General features: G+C 40.9%; 1 protein-coding gene and 1 pseudogene across 1 annotated transcript; one reads left to right on the top strand and one right to left on the bottom strand.

Moving 5' to 3' along the window:
- Nucleotides 1-303: 303 nt before the first annotated feature.
- Nucleotides 304-772, top strand: LOC123808408 (annotated as a pseudogene).
- A 16,763-nt stretch (nt 773-17,535) lies between these two features.
- LOC123808973 (olfactory receptor 6S1) lies at nt 17,536-18,534 on the bottom strand. The gene has a single exon (XM_045823977.1). It carries the CDS (start codon nt 18,532-18,534, stop codon nt 17,536-17,538), a length of 999 nt encoding a protein of 332 aa, XP_045679933.1.
- Between the last annotated feature and the right edge of the window lie 4,504 nt (nt 18,535-23,038).

Genomic DNA, 23,038 nt, shown 5'->3' with positions numbered 1-23,038 from the left:
ACCTGTATTAGGCATCTTTCCAAAGGGACAGTCATCTGTTTGCTTAGGTTACTGGAAAATTAAGTATTTGGCAAAGTTGGCAGTCTGCTAAGAAAGCTAGGATACATGGCTTGCTGGTTCCAGGCACTTATTATTTGAACTGTGCAATCCAACAGGTGATCCACTTCTAGACTAAGGATCCTCCCACCATTGAAGGATCCAGTGAGCTCAAGGTGGCAATAAGTGTTCAAGCAACTTCTGGTAATTGAATGGGGAAACCATATCCACTGGTTAGTAAAGGAACTTCAGACCCTTTTCACGAAGATGGTGCCCAAAGTGAAGAAGGAAGCCCCTGCCCCTCCCAAAGCCTAAGTCATGGCAAAGGCTTGAAGGCAAGAAAGCAGTTCTAAAAGAATAAAAAAAAAGCCACAAAAAAAAGAAGGTCCACATGTCACCCACCTTCTGGAGGTCTAAGACACTGCAGCTCAGAAGGCAGCCTAAATATCCTCGGAAGAGCACCCCCAGGAGAAACAGGCTTGACCACTATGCCATCATCAAGACTACTGAATCAACCACAAAGAAGATAAAAGACAACAACACACTTGTGTTCATTGTGGATGTCAAGGCCAACAAGCACCAGCTCAAACAGGCTGTGAAGAAACTGTATGACATTGATGTGGCCAAGGTCAACACCCTGATCAGGCCTGTTGGGGAGAAGAAGATATATGTTCAGCTGGCTCCACACTATGATGCTTTGGACGTTGCCAACAAAAATTGGGATCATCTAAACTGAGTCCAACTGGCTAATTCTAGATATAAAAATTTTATACTATAAAAAAAGAAAAGAACTTAGGCCAGCCACACCAGAATGTGGTATGTTCTCTCCTGATATGAAAGTGCTTTGAAATCTGTTGGTCTGAAGAATGTGAACATACAGCACCCCAGGATAAAAGGGAGCTCTGGTGTAATGATCAGTTTCTTACTTGTTGACTGGGTTCCTTCTATTGCCCCATCTAGCACTAAAAAAGATCAGGAATGTCTCAGGTAGCTTCTATCTTACAACACTCCAATTTAAAAATAAATAAGTCAAAACACAGTTATAGAAACTGTGGTTTATTTAAGTGGATATGTTTACCAAATTGGAATTAATGTTCACAAATATAAATTTCACTCAGAGATCTCATCGAAAGCCTCAATTTAAGCCTTCCCAAGACCTAGACATGGACCCTAAGTCTCTTATCTGTAATAATAGTTTAATACTAGGCATAACATATTAGGCATATATACTATATGCTATATACTCTACTATACTCTAATAGTTTCATAGACATTTTAAATATTTGTTCTCTTCCCTCCCATTCACTTACTACCCCTCCCACCCATTTCCTACAAACTTTCAAGTAATAGAGTCCCAGTCTCTTATCTCTTACAAATTGATACTTCCTCATCCTACATACTAATGTGGTTGCACAATATTTCCTGGTACTCTCCCAACTTGACATTAACATCAGTCTTTCCAGTGCTGTGGCATGTGGCAAAGACCTGCATATATTGTGAAGGCAATATAGTCACACTCACTTTTTGTTGAGGATTCTCAAAAAGTGCAAAAACACGAAATGAAGTTTCTTAGAAGTCAAACTCCTGCCAAAGGGGCTGGTGCCAGTATTTGACTCCGTCTGCCTCCAGTGAAGTAGGATGTATAAGCCACACCTTTGACCTTTCCGAGAGAGACTTCTTGGTGCCCTCTGCTCTTTGCTGCTGACTCCGGTAGCTTCTGCAGAGAAAGAGAACTTGGTTAGAGTCTAAAGTGGACACCGGTCTCCTCCCGGGGAGCTCAGATTGGCCGTGAACTGGAACTGGAAGGAGGAAACTAGTGGGCGACCAGGAGTGACCTGGGGTGGGGGGAGCGCATAACACAGCCTCTGCAGGGAGGGAAATCCCGGTGCAATGAAATGCGGGTTGAGGGGTGGGGGGCCCATGGCCCAGCGGGCCGCCGAGGGTGCTGATGGGGCGCTGAGAAGAGTCGGCCTCGGGCCTGGGACTGTCCAGATCCCCTTCCCCGCGGGCCCCAGTCTTCTCTGACCCCACTTCTCTGCCTGCATCTACATTCCTCCAGGGCTCCTTGAGCCCTATTTCCCTGCAGCTTTTCTAGAATTTCAGTGTTCTAAAACTGACGGCGATGACAGCGAACTAGATGTCCTCCACCCGGTGAAGATCCAGTGAAAGACAACTTCGTGTCTCTTACACATCCCGAACCTGACCACTTAGGATTTGGGGAAAGCCCTCAGAGAATCTTGGACAAGGGCAGGCCAGAGTCTGGGGTGGGGAGTAGGAGGTTGGGGGGGGGGCAGGGTTTAATGTGATCCAGGTTGGGAGGAGCAGGAGCTTGAAGTTGGGAAACCTTTATTAGAATCCTAGGAGATCCTTAACTATCTGTAAATAGCACATTGTCACTTTTGAAATCTAATGCTGCATTCACCCTCCTTCACCTTTGCCCCTACATGTCTTATATTCCCAAAGTTGCTTAACTGTTTTTGGAATTTTCATGCCTATATAAATTTTCCATTTGCATGTGTTAAGCTTTGATTTTCTCTTGTTAATAAATAAAACCCTTTTAAAATAATGGGTAACTTAAACTTATTTATATTTAGTACACCAACAATGAAATATCAGAAACAGAAATCAGGGAAAAAATCCCATTTGATATAGCAACAAGAAAAATAAGGTACTTAGGAATAAACCTAATCAGGGAGGTAAAAGACCTGTACTCAGAACACTATACAACACTGAAGAAAGAAATCAAGGAAGACACAGACAAATGGAAGCATGTACCATGCTCATGGATTGGAAAAATTAACATCATCAAATGTCCATACTACCCAAAGGAATTTGTAGATTCAATGAAATCCCTATTAAAGTACCCATGACATATTTCATAGATATAGAACAAACATTTCAGAAATTTATATGGAACCATAAATGACCCTGAATAGCTGCAGCAATTTTTTGAAAGATGAACAAACAAATATCAGCAATACCAACCAAATATGACAATACCAATACAATACCAAATATGACAATACCTGATATCAAACTGTATTACAAGGCCACTGTAGTCAGAATAGCCTGGTACTGGCATTAAGAACAGACACATAGACCAATGCAATAGAACAGAGAGCCCAGAAATAAAGCCAAGTCTCTATGGTCAATTAATATTAGGCAAAGGGGGCAGAAGCATGAAATGGAGTAAAAATAGCCTCTTCAACAAATGGTGTTGGGAGATCTGGACAGTACATACAAAAAAATGAAACTCAATCACCAACTTACATTGTACACAAAAATAATCTCAAGGTGGATAAAAGACTTCAATATAAGTCATGACACCATAAAAATCCTAGAGGAAAACGTCAGCAGGAAAATCTCAGACATTCCCCACAGCAACATCTTTGCTGGTATGTCCCCTAAAGCAAGGGACATAAAGGAAAGAATAAATAAATGGGACCTCATCAAATTAAAAAGCTTCTGCATGGCTAAAGAAAACAGCATTAAAATGAAGAGAACCAACTATATTGGGAAATCTATTTGCCAATGATACCTCAGTTAAGGCTTTGAATCTCCAAAATATCTAAAGAACTCACATGACTCCACTCCAGGAAGACAAACAGCCCAATTAAAAAGTGGGCAAAAGACTTGAACAGACACTTCTCCAAGGAGGACATACAGAGGGCCCAGAGACATATAAAAAGATGCTCAGCATCACTAGCCATCAGATAGATACAAATTAATACCACAATGAAATGCCACTTCACACTGGTCAGAATGGCCATCATAACCAAATCAACAAACAAGTGTTGGAGAGGTTGTGGAGAAAAGGGAACCCTAGTGCACTGTTATTGGGAATGCAGACTGGTGCAACCACTGTAGAAAACAGATGGAATTTCCTCATAAAATAAAAATGGAACTGCCTTTTGACCTGGCAATTCCACTGCTGGGATTATATCCTAAGAATCCTGAAATACCAATCCAAAAGAACCTATGCACCCCAATGTTCATAGCAGCATAACTTACAATAGCCAAGTGCTGGAAGCAATGTAAGTGCCCATTGGTAAATGAGATAAAAAAAACTATGGTATATTTACACAATGGAATACTACGCAGCAGAAAAAAAGAAGGAGCTCCTATCCTTTGCAACAGCATGGATGGAACTGGAGAGCATTATGCTAAGTGAAATAAGCCAGGTGGTGAGGGACAAATACCATTATGATCTCACCTTTAACTGGAACATAATCAACAAAAGGAAAAAGCAAGCAAAGTATAACTAGAGGCATTGAAATTAAGAACAATCTGACAGTAATCAGAGGGGAGGTGGGAGGGGACAATGCAGGGAAGAGTTTTCAGGAACAACCCTAAAGGACACATGGACAAAACCAAGGGGTGGGTGGAAGCAAGGGAGGGAAGTGGCTTTGGCTGGGTGGGAGTGGTGGGGGGTAAATGCAGACAACTGTAATTGAACAACAATAAAATAATTTTTTTAAGAAAAGAAGAAGAACCCTAGGAGAATTTCCAGATCCAGAGATCCAGAAAAGGCCAATCAGCAACAGCAAAGAATATTGATAACATAACACCCGGGGCTTTGTGCCCAGGAGCGTCCGTGGGCAGGTACAAGATGACACTTTAGATGCTGGTGACCCCAGATATCTCTTCTGAAACTTTTTCTTAGTTTTCGACCTACTCTCTTCCAAAGAAACAGAATGGAGCTAGTGGTGTTGGGAAGCAAGGGAAGCCGAGGATCCACAGCTTTCTGGACTGGCGAGGCTCTTGGAATGCAACCTCCCTCTGAGAGTCACTTTGGACCCCATACAAGGAAACCCAGCGTGTGTTTACTCGAGAGTGCTTCTTTCTCCGTTACTCATCAAGAAGACCAGCAATTACATTGGGCTAGGCTGTTCTGACTGAACCCGAGGTCTGCTGGAGGAGGCGACCGGGGAGTTTCGCTGGAACTTGGTGACAGGTTTGCTGGCTCTGTCAGACTTGCAAGTGAAAGGGCGCCTCTTACCGAGCTAGATCCCGTTTGCACTCTGAGTGCGATTCACAGCTACGGGCCAACAAACCAACTGCAAGGAGCGCCCTCCTCTGTCTTCTCTAATCCCATGCCACAGATCGCCGCCAGTGAGATCATTCACTTATTTTTCTTTCTGCTTCTGATTGCCTAGGTGAGAGAAAAGTAGACGTCTCCCAAGGGCTTGGCTGCCTTCTAGCTCGCGTCCCAGCTGTGTGAGAACGCGACGACGATCCCCCCTTCCCGAGTTTGCTGACGTTCCTAACGGAGAATGGAAACGCTACGGGGAAGCCCACTGACCCCAGAGAAAACCAGAATTTTGCATCTGTACGCTGAGAAAAATAGGTCAGGGGTGAGACGGCGTAACTGTTTGAGGTGGTGTGGTCCGACGGCGCTGGAACTATGCTCCAGTCTCCTGAGGCACGTGGGTTCAAATCCCACCACTGCCAACCGTGCGTGTTAGTCAATCTAGAAACCCGAAATACTAATAACCTGATTGTGCGCATCGTTCCCCATCCAAACTTCCTTCGAGCCACTGGGCTTCGGAACCTATTTGCAAATCAAATCACTTTGATTTTCTACTTGAAGCCCTTCTGACCTCCCCTGCCTAGATTTGCTATTTGTTGCCGACTTTCACTGTAATCGAGGTTTTGCACTGTTTAGTGTTGGCGCAAGGGGGGACGCTCCAGGTCCTCCTCTTCTGAAACCCACGCCCACACTGAACCATTCTCATCACCTGGCTTAGGCGCTAACCAGTCAGAAAGTCTTTCCACAAAGTGCTCCTCAGCCCCCGTTAGCCCACTGCCAAATGTGGAACTAGAGAAATAACCTGTGCAGACCCGATTTTAGTTTCAATCATATTGCTTTCATAACAGGAAGGAAGGAAGGGAGGGAGGGAGGGAGGGAGGGAGGGAGGATTTACCAGGTGTCAAGCTCTCGGGCAGTTCGGAGGGGACGGAGGGGGAGGGGGAGGAGGTAAACAGTTATTTGGATTTGACTGCAGGTGGGTTTGTGATTGCAAAACACTTCAAAGCTGATTCTTGGCTGACTTCGTGCATCAGGTCCAGGGGCATGGGATGTAAAAGTGTACATATTGTTGGTGTAGCCACTTTCCTGTCCTTTTCCAGTCAATCTATGTAGCTTGGAAACTATCTAGGTCTCTGAACTACCCCACTGCAATATCTGTGCATATCTAACTCAGTGTGGGAAAGAGGAGGGGATACACGGGGGTCTATTCAGTGGTGCCCTTTCAGAAGGGTTTTCCCACTGCACTTTTCAGTCTCTACAGCCCCTGCTACCTACCATAGTACTCAGGGATTTGGCTGAGTGGCTCCCTAGGTAAGGGAGGTAGAGACTACCTGTAGTGTCGTGAGGAATGGATGAATAAAATGGAGTAGAAAACTAGGGCTCTGTGCAAAAAACAAGGTCTTGGGGTTTTTAATGCCATTTTAAAAAATTCTGTCTGACTTTTAATTTCCTTCCCCTTCTCATTCAAGATCTTCTATGTCCTCCCAGGTCCCTATTTCACTGGGTGACTCCCCCAGACCACTCCCCTTCCTTTTCACCCATCTCTCACCAAGAAATATCTTGGGTCCTGGAGGTCCTCACAAAAGAGGTCACATTTTTCTCAGAAATTGAGACTCTGGTCTTCCTGTGCTCCCAGTGCTTCTATACCTGTGGATATATTCTGTACATTGCTGACATTTTAATAAAATTTCATCTTTGTATTCCCACATCATTGTCCTTCTCTTCATGGGGCAGTTGTTTACCCCATGTTGGTTTACATTGCAATGTTTGGTTTACATTGTTGGTTTCTTTCAATGTTTTCCCTTCTTCCTGAAATTTAATTCTGTGTATTATTTTAAGGTTCATTTACTTTTTATATTTCTGTTCATCGCCCTCTAATGACTCCCAGAAAACCTCATCTCTCTACTTGTATATTTTCAGCTATCTAGAGAATATCTCCAGTTAGGCTATCATCTCCATTCAAAAGAATGTTAGTTTGAAATCCCCTCCCTCTCCTCTCCCACTCAGCTCCTCCCCAATCAGAATGTTTGACAGAATTCCCCACATCCACCAATGACACTGGAATTTTCCATGGTTTCTAGAGCTCCATACTGGAGGGTTTTCATTTGTTATCATTTTACTCCTTTGCCTCTTTAACCCATAGCACCTTCACTGGCTCTTAATTCCAGTCAATTTGATTGCCTTGAAGGAAAGACACTTTCTTCTATTGCCATTCATTCCTGCACCCACCTCCCCCACCCCTTTTCTGCCTCCATCGCCATCACCGCCATCAAACCAAAAGCCATCCTTCCTTTCCCCTTGTCATCCCTTCTCTTATTCCTCTGCACAGCCTCTGCTACTCCTTCAGCCACATTTTGCCACTCTTGCCACACTTCCTCCCCCACTCTTCTCTGGCACTCTTCCTGCCACCCCTCCCCCATGCATCTGTCACTTTCACTTTTTTGTCATTCTACCACACATACATACCTAAAATAACCTTAATGCAATCAATGTCTCTGTCAAATTCTAGCTCTGTACTGATCACTCCTTTTCATCATCCTGAATGTGTTTCATACTGTTTTGTAAGTGTTGACTAATAGAATCAATATATCAACACAGCATTATCATTTTTGTTCTTTCAATTAAACTGGGAAATCATAAATTACTGTTCATTTTTTTAACTAATAGACTATTTTTAAGAGCAGTCTATGGATTCAATTTTTAGGTGACCATCCCCACTCAGATTCATATGTTGAAGCCCTAATCCCCATGTGATAGTGTTTGGAGGTGGGGGCCTTTGGGAGGGGGAATCCTCATGAATGGGATTACATCTCTTACAGGAATGGCTGTGACATTTTTCTCTTGGTCATGTGAGATACAAAAGGCAGCTGTCTATAAGCCAGGAAGCAGCCTCTCATCAGACACTGAATCTGCTGGCACCTTGATCTTCAACTTCCAGTTTCCAAAACTGTGAGAAATTAAATGCTTGGTTTAAGCCACCCAGTCTATGGCATTTTTATTATAGCAATCTGAACTAAGACAAGCTGTTTTAGGTTTACGGCAAAAATGAGTGGAAAGTACAGAGATTGCGTACATATCCCCTCTCCTCCCTCCCTCCCACACAGCCTCCCTACCATCAGCATCTGCACTAGAGTCATACATTTCTTGTACAGTGAATGAACCAACATTGATAAATCATTACCCACTAAAGTCCAGAGTTTACATTATGGCTTATTCTTTGTGTTGTACATCCTATGGATTTTGACAAAGTGTATAAAGACACATATCCATTTTCATAAGTATCATACAGAATAGTTTCACTGTCTTAAAAATCCTCTGTGCTCTCCCAGCACATCCCTTTCTCTCTCTACCCCCACTCCCCACTACCACCAATCTTTGCGCTGTCTCCATAGTTTTGCTTTTTCCAGAATGTCACATATTTGGAATCATACAGTTTGTAGTCTTTACAGATTGGCTTCTTTCACTTAGAAATATGCATTTCAAGTTTCTTCATATCATTTTGTGACTTGATATCTTTTCTTACTACTGAATAATATTCCATTGTATGGATGTACCACAGTTTATTTATTCGTTCACTTATTGAAGGATATCTTTATTGTTTGCAGGTTTTGGCAATTATGTGTAAAGCTGCTATAAACATTAATGGGCAGGGTTTTGTGTGGACACAAGTTTTCAACTCATTGGTTAAGTACCTAGGAAAATAATTCTTGGATTGTATGGTAGTATTTTTAGTTTTGTAAGAAACTGCCAAAATGTCTTCCATAGTGGCACAGAGTATTTCTAAACTTCATTTTGTATGGTTAAAACACTGTTGTTGTTTTGTAATGTAATATAGATGTGACACATTTTGGAAAAATACATAAAAGTATAAAGAATACAAATTACCCACAGATAAACACATTTTGCCATATTTTCTTTTATTATACATAAATATTTCCAAAAGTACAAATAGAATACTTAAATATAATGTCTTTTTAAGGTTCCTGCTTTTTAATGCCTAACTTCTGTCCAGAAAGTGGTGACATTCTACAAGAATATCCTTTTCACTGCATCCTTGTTAGCATTAAATATTGGTTAACATTTTGTAAATCAGTGATGAAATAATCTCCCCTTGTTTTAACAAGTATTTCTTTCTAATTAATGAAGAAGCATTTCCATATTTAGCCTATTACATTGTTTATTCTCTGTATTGTTTGTTTACATCCTTTTCAAGGGCAGGCCTTTCTACAGTGTTTCTCTTTAAATTCTGTATTGCCCAGTATGAATTATTCACAATAATGAAAAAGTGTATGGATGGAGGAAGGGTTGAAGGATGTTACCCAATATTCATCAACACTAGCTGATTTCTTAAAGATTAAGAGTCAACATTCAAATCTAAAATGCAAAGCCATTAACTCACATCTCCAAACCACATCTGTATGATCACAAAAAGGACATGTAAAATTAAGTTTTATGGTCAGCAAAAAGCCATTTGCTTGTTGCCTGAGAGTAGAATTACAATAAAAGTTTCATGGTCATTGAGTAATAAGAATAAAGCCTCCTGGAAATTGAGTATAGGACTGCTGCAAAAACCCTCACACACCTCCTTCAAGCTAAAAGTTGAACCAGTGACCTAACAATATCAGCAGTCAACCACCTCTATAGTCCTTGCTCTACCAGCTGAGTTACTGAAGGGCATAATAAAGCTAGTACTTAGTGTATATTTTGTGCATGTAGTAACAGATAATGAGAGGGCTGCTTTCTTTGTATTTGAGACTCAAACTCAGGTTGGAACTCAACAAACTTCCAGAATATATGTACCCCTATGTTTATTGCAGCATTATTTATAGTAGCCAAGGTCTGGAAACAGCCCAAGTGCCCATCAGTAAATGAGTTGATAAAAAAGCTGTGGTACATTACATAATAGAATACTATGCTGCTGTAAAAAAGGAAATCTTACTTTTTGTAACAGCATGGATAGATCTGCAGAGCATTATGCTAAGTAAAATAAGCCAATCGGTGAAAGTCAAATACCATAAAATCTCACTTATATGTGAAATCTAATTAACAAAATAAACTGATGAACAAAATAGAAACAGAGGCATGGATACATGGAACAGATTGACAGCTGTCAGAGGGGAGAGGGGATGAAGGATTGGATGAAAGCAGGTGAAGGGATTAGCAGAAGAACATGTGGCATAACCCATAGACACAGACAACAGTGTGGTGATGACCAGAGGGAAGGGCGTGAGGGCTGGGTGGAGGTGGGCAAAGGGGGGAAGGGGAATGGGGACATCTATTATAGTGTTAACAATAAAAATAAAGTAAAAAAAAGAAATTTCCATAGTAGAAACTATAGTAAATCAAGTCCTGGGAGCAGCCTGGGGCATAGGATGTACAGTGTGAGTCTAAGAAGTGAGAATGGAAGCAGAGCAGAAACCACCCAGCTTGGGTGGTATTATCTGTGTAGCTTCTGGACAAGGCTGCTCCAGAGTAATCTTCCAACCAGTTCTTGCTCCAGGAGTAGAGGAGGAACTGCTGGAGTGCCAGCCTGCAAAGAAGGAAAGTGCCCAGGACTCCATGCTCCCTGGGGTCATGGCTATCAGTAGGCCCAGGCTAATTTGATCTCTTTTGAAAACAGAGTTGTGCATTCCACCAAATTGCAGAGTCCTTTCAGAGAGATCTGAGTAATCTAGCTCCTTTCCTATTTATTGAAGGGCACAAACACCTCCCTTCTTTTCCAAGATCAAAAGAACCCTTATTCTATGCTCTTCTGTCCTGAATCTCCAGGACCTGATTTCCACGGAAAGATCACACAGGGCTTCCTTTCTCCAAGACCGTTTCACCTCATGGACCAAAATGGACACTGTTCTCTTGTAAACCTGGGGAGAAACAAGTAACCACCTAAAGTTCTAGCAAGATTTGAATTCCCATCCCCTGCCTTACAAGATCAATGCCCACCCCAGATAGAACGATAGAACTCTATGAAGTTACTGCATAACATTGAATCCACTCATTTTTAAAACTTCATTCAAATAGATAGCATTTACATATAATACCATTTAACAAATTATTAAAAATTAAAAGAAATTTGTTTTAAAAGAAGCACCTCTTTATATATGAGAAAGAAACGTTCTTGACCAGGCCCATATGGAAATGTAAGTCACCAGAAGGGTAGCGCCCACAGAACAGGTCTTCAGCCTCAGGCCTGATAAGTCATTGAGCTCAAGCAACACCAGCACTGCCAGTGCAGCCCTGGGGTAAATGGGAGCGTGTAGGTGCTTCACGGAAGAGAAAGATGCAGAGACATGATATCAGTGTCACTGTCACCAGTCTGCTTGGACTCATAAATGTGCTCCAGCTCTAATAGACTGAGACTGGGGTTGTTTTTTGTTTGTTTCATAGGTAGGCAGCTTTCTCCAAGCACAAAGTACCCTTCAGGTCCCCAGAATTTTGGGGCCAAGGCAATGAGGGTGTGAAGGCATCCAGACTTCCCTTGGCCTTTCAGCAGAGTTGGGGCCAGTCACAGCCAATCTGGGTTTGAGAGTCCTTCAGGTTTCCTGAAGCAGAAGCTGACTACAAGGGGACTAATGTTTTCCTTGGTCTTTTAACGCCCTTTGCTAACAACCCAGAGTCTGGGGGGTAGCTTCCTCTCTCCCAGGCCTCCAGGCTCTTCTTAACGCCCAACCTGAAATCCAGAACAAATGCAAAGTGGCAACACACAGGAGGGTCGGGAAGGGAGTGCTCCTCTTCCGCTTTTCTCTCCTCGAGTCTAAATCCTCCCAGGAGTCTGGCGAGTAAGTCCCGGAGACTCAGGGATTCATTCAACAGCTATTTGCAGAGTTTGTCCCCTGTGGTAGGAGCATGCTCCGCACAGGGTAGGCAATGTGACCAAGGTAAAAAAGCTACAGCCCAGGAGCTTCATTCTCCAAGCAGAAGGGACTGCAGAGTAAGGGCAACGCCCACCCTTCCCATTCCACCCACTACCTACTGCGTGATAGAGAAGTAGGCAGGTGCAGGATTCTATAGAAGAGGGTGCTGGAAGCCGGTGGCTCTTCTTCGATGCCATCTTCTGGGGGCCCTAGAAGGGTCCTCTAAATCTAGACCTACAATACAAAGTTCATTCAATAAAGCTGGGGAAGAAAAAACAAACAGCAAAAGCATTATTGGTATGAAATAGCATAGCAGAGCGAGCTAAGGCAGTGGCTGTAGGATTTTACTTCATCGGGGGCATAGTACAGTTATCTTCTCCTGTGGGTCTTGCAGATAACCTTTGCTTCTTGATGAAGTCAATAGTTCTTATTTTTCCTTGGTCCTCTAATAACCAAGCTGAATGCGATGGTCCTGGGCCTAACCCAGTAAGCACCCAGACCCTTTCAGGACAGTCCAAGACAGACTTGCAGCTGAGCCTGGGTCCCTAACTGAACATTCCTAACTCTGGAACACTGTGGCTTAGGTGTCTCCGAGTCCACACCTTACTGCTTTTGGGGTCTGGAGAAAAATCGCTGGGTTTAGGAGAGGAATCAGAAAATAGTCTTCCCACACCATAATTAAAATGGCAAAGGTTAAAGACAGTTTACTTCCCAGAACATGGTATTCAATAAGTTTGTATTGAATTGAGTCCAAAGTAATTTTCAACAATGAAGTAATTTTGAAACAATAGGTGGTTCAACAAACTTTATTGCCAAAATATGGGGGTGATTCCTTCAAGAAATGTTATAAACTGTTATGTAAATTCCCCTTTGGCGGTTGTCTGGGATAGACTTCAGTTTCTATGCTCCAGGAAATTAGGTCGTTTTCAAAGCAATATATCATCTGCTCTCTGGGCAACACTTCTAGATCACTGAAGATTTTTGCTTCCCTCTCAAATCACTGATCATTCCTGCTGTTCCTTTAGCTCTCACTCAGAAATGTTATGGATTGGAAATATTTAGCATGTGTTTGTGCGTATTACTAATAGAATTAACAATACTTTTCTCCTTTTCTTAAGGAGTTGGGACTTTCTGAAGAGCATTTGAAGATGGAAGACATTCTACACAGAGAACCTGACACGATTGTATCGCATGTTTCTTGCTGCATAATGCAATGTTCTGTACTGTTGTCACGTTTGACCGGGTTTAGTAATTTTTAAAAATAGAGTTGTAACACAAGAAACTGTGGCTGTTAACTCTGCAGCCCTGTAGCGCCCTATCTGTCCACAGTACCTCGTGTGGTGGGTGTTAGCGCCACCTGCAGCATCACTTCATTCAGAGAGTGGAGTCTGCAAGCATTTGCCATTAGCAGAAATTGTAGTACAGTTTTTCTGAGCACTTTTCAATATTTGATTTCCTGTGGGTTTTAGTGCCCACTCAAACTTTATGGCCATCTCTTTGCATGGTAATGCTCAGTTTGCCAATTTTGCAGCACTTTTTTGAGGTTGATGTGCTGTCCATATCTTACTGTTTTTGAAACATTGTTTTTATGCATAGAAACACACTATAACATGGAATTAATTCCTGTTTAATGAAAGACTGCCTCTGGAAACTTCTCTGACAATAGAGTGCTAGAAATAGTAAATCAACTTTCATATGATCTCCAACGTCATTTGTAAAGCACCTTATTATCCCCATTCCTGTTCTAGGTTAGGAGCCATTTCCTGTTTACTTTAGCATATATTAGTATATGCTTACAGACCTTTGTTAAAGAAATGAATAAATGAATAAATATTTGTCCAAGATTTCCAAAGTACCAAAATAAGAATCCCTATTCCCTCTTTTTTTTGTTTTGTTTTTTTTTCTGTTGGAATTTCACTTTTAAAAACAAATTTTTATTGATTACGCTATTATAATTACCCCACTCCACCCAGTACTCCCATTCCCTCTGGCAACCCCCCACCTCAGTTCATGCCCATGGGTCATGCATATCAGTTCTTTGGCTACTCCATTTTCTACACCGTTCTTAATATCCCCCTGTCTATTCTATACTTAGCAATTTGTACTTTTTAATCCCTGCATCTTTTCTTCCATTCTCTCCCTTTCCCCCTCCCAGCTGATAACCCTCCAAATAATCTCTATTATCTATGATTCTGTTTCTGTTCTGGTTGTTTGCTTAATTTGTTTTTTAGGTTCAGTTGTTAATAGTTGTGAATTTATTGCCATTATAATGTTCATAGCTTTTATCTTCTTTTTCTTAAATAAGTCCTTTTAACATTTTGTATAATAATGGCTTGGCAAGAATGAGCTCCTTTAGCTTTACCTTGACTGGGAAGCACTTGATCTGTCCTTCAATTCCAGAGGATAGTTTTGCTGGATAGAGTAATCTAGGTTGTAGATCCTTGCTTTTCATCACTTTGAATACTTCTTGCCAGTACCTTCTTGCCTACAAAGTTTCTTTTGACAAATGAGCTGACAGTCTTATGGGGACTTCTGTGTAGGTAACTCTCTGCTTTTCTCTTGCTGCTTTTAAGATTCTCTCTATCTTTAAACTTTGGCATTTTAAGTATGATGTGTCTTGGCGTGGTCCTCTTTGGGTCCATCTTGTTTGGGACTCTCTGTGCCTCATGGATTTGTATGTCTATTTCCTTTGCCAAATTAGGGAAGTTTTATTATTTTTTAAATAAGTTTTCAATTTCTTGTTCTTTCTTTTCTTCCAGCCTTCCTATGATTCAAATGTTGGTACATTTGAAGTTGTCTCAGAGGCTCCTTACCCTACCCTTGTTTTTTTTCTTTATTTTTTATTCTTGTTGTTCTGATTGGTTGTTTTTTTTCTTTCCTCATGTTCCAAATCACTGATTTGATTCTCGGCTTTATCCATTCTACTATTGATTCTCTGTAAATTTTTCTTTATTTTACTTAGTGTAAACTTCATTTATGTCTGGGTCTTTTTTACGTTCTTGAAGTACTCAGTGAATTCCTTGAGCATCCTAATAACCACTGTTTTGAATTCTGCATCTGATAGGTTGCTTATCTTCATTTTAGTTAGTTTTTTTCTAGAGTTTTGATCTGTTCTTTCATTTGGGCCATGTTTCTTTGTCTCCTCATTTTGGCAGCCTCCCTGTGTTTGTTCCTATGTATTAGGTAGAGCTGCTTTGACTCCCAGTCTTGGTATCATGGTCTATTATAGAGAAGTGCACCCATAAGTTGGATGGGGCAGAGCATTCAGTAATTGCCAGGGCAGGGCAACCCATGTGAATCAGGTTGATGGAGTCTCAGATATGGTGTCACTGCTCTGTGCCTGTGTGTTTGTCTGTGTGTGCTGCGGGGGGTGGGGGGAGTTGTGCTCAGAAAAAGAACAAATACTGTTGCTTGGCCTTTGGAGTTTTATCTGGGAGAAAGCTGTCCCTTGGCACTCCCCCAATTCCAGATACTTCCGTTTCTCCCCATATGCCACTGTGCCCTTGCAGTTGCTGTCCCAGTGCTGGAGCCCAGAGGGAGTGAGTCTGCATAAGTCCTAAATTCACTGCATGCCCTTTAAAAGGAAACACCTGAGAATCTCACAATTTCTTCCAAAAGAAATTGTGACTTATCTTCCTGGCAGTGGAATCCTGGACTGGGTGGTCTAGTGTAGGGCTGGGATCCTTCATTCCTGAGGTATCCCTCCCAATTTTTATCCACCACACGTGGATGTGGGACTGCCCATTGCATGTCTCTGCATCTTGGTCCCTCCTACCTGTCTGGATGAATGTGACTTCTTTAAATCCTTGGTCACTGGATTTCCATGTAGCTTGATTTTCTGACTATTCTGGGTGATAGTTGTTTTGTAATTTACCATAATTTGCTGTGTATAATATGTACTTTTTTGCCCAAATTTTTGAAGGAAAAAATAAGGATGTGCATTAAACATGGGTAGTACTAATTCCATATATATATAAATGTTTTTAATTCTCTTTTTTATTTTTATGCTTTAAAAGTGTAACTCCAGAAAGCAATAATGATATCCATGTGCAAAATAACACCCTGTAATATGATAATCAGTTTTATATATAAATTAAAAATTGAATTAAAAATTAAAATGTGGCCCTGGCTAGTGTGGCTCGGTAGATTGAGTGCTGGCCTCTGAACCAAAGGGTCACTGGTTCAATTCCCAGTCAAGACACATGACTCGGTTGTGAGCCAGGTCCCCAGTAGAGGGCATGCGAGAGGTCAACCACACTTTGATGTTTCTCTTTCTCCCTTCCTTCCCTTCTCTCTAAAAATAAATAAATAAAATCTTTTAAAAACTTAAAACTAAAGATATTTTTCCTGAAAAATGTGAGTGTGCATTATGTATGAGAATGCATTATACATGACAAAATATGGTAGTTGTAATTTTTGCTGTGGTTGTGTGAGGAGACAGGCCATGTTTACCTATGCCTCCATCTTGACTACACTCTCCCCGTTTCCTTTCAAATATCCAATGAGGTAGATAAAATGTACCACGAAGTCTGGTTCTTGGTAGTTGGTTGCTATAGTTGCCATTCTTAACTCTTTAATATTAAAGGTCCTCAACACAATCTCAATTTTATTAAAAACAAAAAAAGAAGAACAACAAAAAATTGACAACAACAGATATAGGAACATAAAAAGATGAACAAATTAAACGAATACAATCCAGTGATAAAATGAGTGATGTTTTAAACCCATTTTTCTAATAAAGTACAAATGAAAAAAACACCTTAAATGCTATTATTCATAAAATTTTTCTTTGAACTGCTTTTTCAAAGACACTTTGGATTACTGTGGAGAAGTAGATTAGTCACTTATTAAATTTGTTTTACCTCTTTTCCACCTGACAGTAAATATAATTTTTTGGAATGTGAATATAAAAATATCCAGATAATATATATATTTTATTTTGTTTTTTATTATAAGGAATTATTTTATTTTGTTACTTACTGTATTCTGAGAGAAAGAGAGAGAAACATTGATTTGTTGTTCCACTTATTTATGCATTCTTTGGTTGATTCTGGTTTGTGCCCTGACTGGGGGATCGAACCTGCAATCTTGGCATATTGGAACAATGCTCTAACCAACTGAACTACCTAGTCAGGGCTTAATTCTTGGCTTTCACAAACAATTGGAAGACTCTACTGAGGATTTCGATCAGTTTTTAACTTTTGGTGAGGGTCACATATAGATACATCCCTCAAATATGTGTAAGTTCAACACAAAATTTACATACCAATGAGGCTTATAATTTTCTGGAGCCCATTCTTAGATAATTCCCTGGTGACCATGGACCCTTAGATTAAGCTTTTGAAACAGATTGCCTAGCTTTGAATTCCAGCATCTCGCAGATTGGAGGGTCTTATGATGTAACAATGATTTGATTGTGATATGTCAATAATAATATGGGTTTATGTGTGAGATAAAATCAAGGAACTTTTTTTCTGAAAAAAAGATAGACTTGATGACTCTGAAGTTACATAATAGTCTCAGAACTCAGTCATTTAGTGATATTCATGATGATAATAGGAAAGAGAATGACAACAGAGAAGACTTGGACTTAAGAGTAGTTATTATATCCCTTCATTTTTACTTCATTATTTTTTTTTGGTTGAAACTCTTAGCAAATAAAAGATCCTCCCAAAAGCCTGCTACCACCTTTCCAAACATATCCTTCAAAGCTTCCTTGACTCGCTCATTGTGCAAGGCATAGATGAATGGATTCAGCAGTGGTGTCACAAATGTTGTTACCAATGTCACTGCCCAATTAGTATCCACAGAGCCACTCTGTGATGGCCGCACATAGAGAAAAATGGCACTTCCATAAAAAAGGGTCACCACCATCAAGTGGGAAGTACAGGTAGAGAAGGCCTTCTGACGGCCTGAAGCAGAGGGGATGCGCAGAACAGCCAGGACTATGTGGCCATAGGACACAGCAGTAATCATCAGTGAGGATACAATAACGAGAGAGGCCAGGACAAAATCTGTTTCCTCCAGCTTCTTGGTATTGGTGCATGCCAAGCGGAGCAGTGGCCCACTGTCACAGAAGAAGTGCTGCACCACAGCATTTTGTTCACAGAAAGGAAGCAAGGCCACAGCAACTGTGGGGCCAAGCACAGGAAGGAGTCCCCCCATCCAGCAGGCCAAGGCCACCCGAAAGCACACAGTACCATTCATGAGCAAGGGGTAGTGCAGAGGGTGACAGATAGCCAGGTAGCGATCCACAGACATGACGGCCAGCAGCAAGAACTCAGAGGCCCCAAGAAAGAAGTAGAAATAGAATTGGGTAATACATGCAGCAAAGGAAATGGTGTGTTGCCTTGAGAGAAAATTGCTCAGCATCTTGGGAATGATGACTGAAGTAAGCAGGATCTCTAGGCAGGACAGGTTACCCAGAAAGAAGTACATAGGAGTCTGCAGGCGAGCATCAGCTCCTACTACCCCAACAATCAACACATTGCCTGTTAGAGTCAGAAGGTAGACAAGAAGGAAGACAGAAAACAATTCTTCTTTTGTGCTGTTGAGATTTGGGACACCTGCCAGAATGAACTCTGTCACACCACTGCTCTGGTTCCCACCAGGAGCCATTATCTTTCCCACCTGTGCAACAACATGAACATAATCCTGGTGAGGACAGGTCTTCTCCAGAGCAATCCTGAAACTTATTTTTTCATGATATAGCACACATACCCCCACTTTCTCCAATCACTAATCCTGTTAAGATTTGAAGGACCTGAGGTCCCATTTAATTGATACTAGAGTTGGCAAAGATTTTCTGTAAAGGGTAGTTAAAACTTAGGTATGAAAGTGCCAAGAGCCTCCATCTTCACATTTCCCATTCTCAGATTTTAAATGGTGATACTTCATTATTATAATAATATCATTGAGCATTTGAGTTTAGCAAAAATATCAGAAAAATGATTTTGTGAAGAATATGATCCCCATTCAACCAGGATCAGAGCTTGAACCAGATTCAAAGCCTAGCTTTGAATTCCGGCATCTCTACTTACTAGCTGAGTAGCTTTGAAAAAGTTGTAAGGAGCAAGTGAAATAATAGTACGAAGGGTTTAAAAGAGTTTCCAGCACTTAGATGACAAGTGCTGTGGTAGAGAAAGCCATGGACTGTAAGTTAGGGCACCAGACTCTGCTTGGCTTGCCACTTTCCTTGGAAGACTATCAGTGCATCCAGCCTGTTTGTCCTTCAACTGCTCAGCTATAAAATAAGTCACAGGAACTTAGGCTATTAGTACATCTTATATGAAATTACCCTTTTCATGGAGAATTACCTACCCTGGCAACCCAAGGGTCTAACTAAACTCAGCTTGTCACAAAGTGCTTGCCTATCTAAAGCAAGTTCTGCAACTTTTAAAAGGAATAAGAAAGATAAACTAATTGATTCAGTCAGGTATCCATACCTATTTATATATTGTCAACTTCAAGCTAATGTTCCATGGAATGTTAAGAGTTTCTTAAGCTTTTCAGTCCATGATACCAATCCAAGGCCCTTTCACATACTTGGCTCTATTAAATAAACTTGCCAGAGACAGAATTATGAATTCCTGGTAATTACTAACAAAATCAGAAATGAAGTCCTTACTATTCAATTCGAGTCCTTCCAGTTAGTTCTGAAGACCACCAGTTATAATGTTACCAGAAAGGCACTGGGCCTGGGGTGAGTCTGCCTTGGGCCAGCTTGTAGTGTGTGGGTTCTTGACTTCATGCAGGAAAAATTTCACAACACAAGCCCAGGTGATTTCGAGAGTACATTTATTAAAGCTGGGGACAGTGAAACAAAGGAAGGGCTTAGGATGAATAAGAGGAGAAAGCCTATGTGGAACTTTGTTTTGGCTCACTAGAAATGTTATAAGAAAGAAGTGAGCCATTATGGGCTGCATTGAGTTACAGAGAAGTAAAAGTTACAGCGACCATAGTGAGCCAAGGCAAGGCTGCTATCAGCTCACAGAAAAGTCAGAGAAAGAGGGCTTTGGAAGGATCACGGGGTTAGCCTGCGATGAGTTGCCACTGCCTGCTGCTTCCCTGGTTGCAAGTCCTGCCAGGATCATTAGAGTTTAGGAGAAAGAGCAGAATTACACGGTTGGGAAACAAAGAGGGAAGAAAGGTGTGGGCCTGCTCCAGAGGGAGCCCTGTGAGGGCACCCTTTGTCTTAAGAGTTTTTATCTCTCTTTTGTGGACAGGAATCCTAGGGGAGGTCTCAGGGGAGGGTTTCAGCAGAATATTTATCAGCTTTCCAGGTGCGTTCTTTAATACCTTGATATACCAAAATAAGCACATAGAGGAACCCGGGGTCATTTTCTGGTCAGTTTTACCTCTAACTTAGATTTGTTTGGCTCTAATTGTTTTTGTTGTTGTTGTTGTTGTTGTTATTTATCCCCCTGACTTCATCCCTACTTGGGTTTGGCTGGCACTAATGGCACTAACTGGGTCTCTGTCCTCTAGCTCCCTGACCAGGGTGATTTAAGCTACTCACTCTCTGCTTAGGGAGGAGGGGTGTAAACCATTTGCTCTCAAGTGTCCTTGGTTAGGGAAGATAAGATCTTGCAGTCTACTTGCTGATTGTAAATGGCTCAAATGGTTTGGCCCCATTTGTCTAACCATCTGCCTCAGTTTCCTTTTTCCCATTTGTCAAAAATTCTCTTAACATCGAACTATCCTGCCTCAATAAGAACCATATTAGTGATACCTGAAACTATGTTTTAAAAAATGCATCAGTTATTAACAAATATTGATTTTTTTAGCCATGCAAAGCATGAGAATTTACCTTAAAGCATTGGTCCCCTGTCAGCCTTGTTGTCCTCTAGCACACCCCAGCAGTCTCTGTCCCAGCAAACATAAAAATTAATATGTGTCACCAGTGGAACGTCACAGGTAAGCACAGAGTCTAAGGGGACACATGAAGAAGAAAACAAAATGACACTTAGAGAAAATATCCTGGAGAAAGGTGATGCCCAAACCAAACACTAATGAGTATGGATGGTTCCCTTGGTTAAAAAGTATTTTCCACAGCAAAGAAAACCACCAACGAAATGAAAATACAACACACTGAACAGGAGAACATATCCACCAATGATACATCTGATAAGGGGTTAATATCTAAAATTTATGAAGAACTTATACAACTCAACAACACACACCCCCACTCCCAAAACAATCCAGTTGAAAAATGGGCAAAGGACCTGAATAGACACTTCTCCAAAAAGGGCATATGGTTGGCCCATAGACATATGAAAAGATGCTAAACACCACTAATCATCAGAGAAATGCAAATTAAAACCACAATGAGATATCACCTCATACCTGTCAGAAGGGCTATCATCAATAAATCAACAAACAAGCTTCGGCAAGGTTGTAGAAAATAGGGGACCTTTGTGCACTGTTGGTGGGAACGCAGACTGGTGCAGCCACTGTGGAAAGCAGTATGGAGTTACCTCAAAAAATTAAAAATGGAATGCCTTATGACTACTAGGATTCCACTTCTGGGAATATATTCAAAGAAATCTGAAACATTAATTTGAAAGAATATATGCATATCTATGTTCATTGAAGCAATATTTACAATAGCCAAGATCTGGAAGCAACCCAAGTGCTCATCAGCAGATGAGTGGATAAAGAAGCTGTGGTACATTTACACACTGGAATACTACTCAGTGGTAAAAAAAAAAAAAAAAAGAGGAAATCTTGCTTTTTGCAACAGCATAGATTGACCTGGAGAGTATTGTGTCAAGTGAAATAAGCCAGTCAGAGAAAGACAAGTAACATATGATTTCACTTGTATGTGGAATCTAATGAATAAAGTAAACTAACAAATGAAATAGGAACAGACTCATAGAGACAGACAAAATGTTGACAGCTGTCAGATTAGTGGGAGTTTGAGGGGTTGGGTGAAAAACGTGGAGAGATTAAGTAAAAAAAAAAAAAAAACCCACAAAACCTCATAGACACTGACAACAGTATGATTACCAGAGGGAAAGGAGAATGGTGATAGGTAAAGAAGGGATAAATGGTGATGGAAGGAGACTTGACTTCTGGTGGTGAACACAAAGTATAATATACAGATGATGTATATATCAGGCGTAGAATTGTACACCTGAAACCTATAGAATTTTATTCACTAATGTCCCCTCGATAAATTCAGTAAGAAAAAAGGGGAAAAAAGAACAATTCAGATTAGTCCCAAAATAACAACAGATCTTATTTTCAGGGGAAAATTGTATCATATTAGAAAGTGGGTAAAGTTTCAAAACACTCTCTGTTGTGAAGGTCCTAAGTACAGACCATCTCGTTTTAAAAACAGCTCAGAAAACAAGCTGCTACATGCAGAACAACGGATAGTATAACAATATCTTGCAGTTTATAATATTACCAAAGTCCTAGCTCTTGAGAAAGCTGGAAAATTAGAAAATAGATGATAGAAAAATTTAGAAACAAAGAATATTCTTACAAAGAGTAAAGAAGCACATGGCTCAAGTAGTGAGTTGAACTAGCTGTATAACTTGGAAAGATTTAACTTTTCAATATTCAGTCATTTCACTGTAAATTTTTTAAAAAATCATTTCATTACCTTTAAAAATGAGTATGGATTTGATAGAAAAGAAGGTTTTTAATGGGAAAGAGCAGCAAGGTGAACCTAGTATATTTAGGCAGAAGCACAGTATATAAGGCGCAGAGAGGAATAAGAGGGGACCAGTCACTTCAGAGAGAACTCTTTCCTGCTCACTGTGAAAATACTTCCATGGAGCTGAATCTATCTATTAAGTGAAAGGAAGATGAGTCTCAACCCCAAATGTGGGAGGAATTTCTCCTACCTACTCCTGAATGATCTTGATGTTTCCATGGGTGGAGGGTGGAGATCACCCTGCAAGAATCTTCTTTCCCTTTTTATGACTCAGGTGTCCTGCTCCATCCTGGAGTCTTTTCCATACCTTGTACTATGAGGCTGACAATAGCCTGGTATCCTTGGAGTTCCTGAGGATGGGCAAAGAACTCGGGGAAAACAGGCAGCATTTGGATAATCTGCTTCTTTTCTTGTGCTTTCTCCCTGGGTATAATGCCTGAGATACTGTTCTTCTGCCTT

The sequence above is a fragment of the Phyllostomus hastatus genome, unplaced genomic scaffold (assembly GCF_019186645.2).
Source record: "Phyllostomus hastatus isolate PE091 unplaced genomic scaffold, TTU_PhHast_1.1 phas_scaffold_501, whole genome shotgun sequence".
NCBI lineage: Eukaryota > Metazoa > Chordata > Mammalia > Chiroptera > Phyllostomidae > Phyllostomus > Phyllostomus hastatus.
Note: the sequence above shows the minus strand (reverse complement) of the source record. Positions and strands in the feature narration are given on the sequence as shown.

Excerpts from the sequence above, each read along its gene's own strand:
- LOC123808973 (XM_045823977.1), bottom strand. The coding sequence starts at position 18,534 with ATGGCTCCTGGTGGGAACCAGAGCAGTGGTGTGACAGAGTTCATTCTG.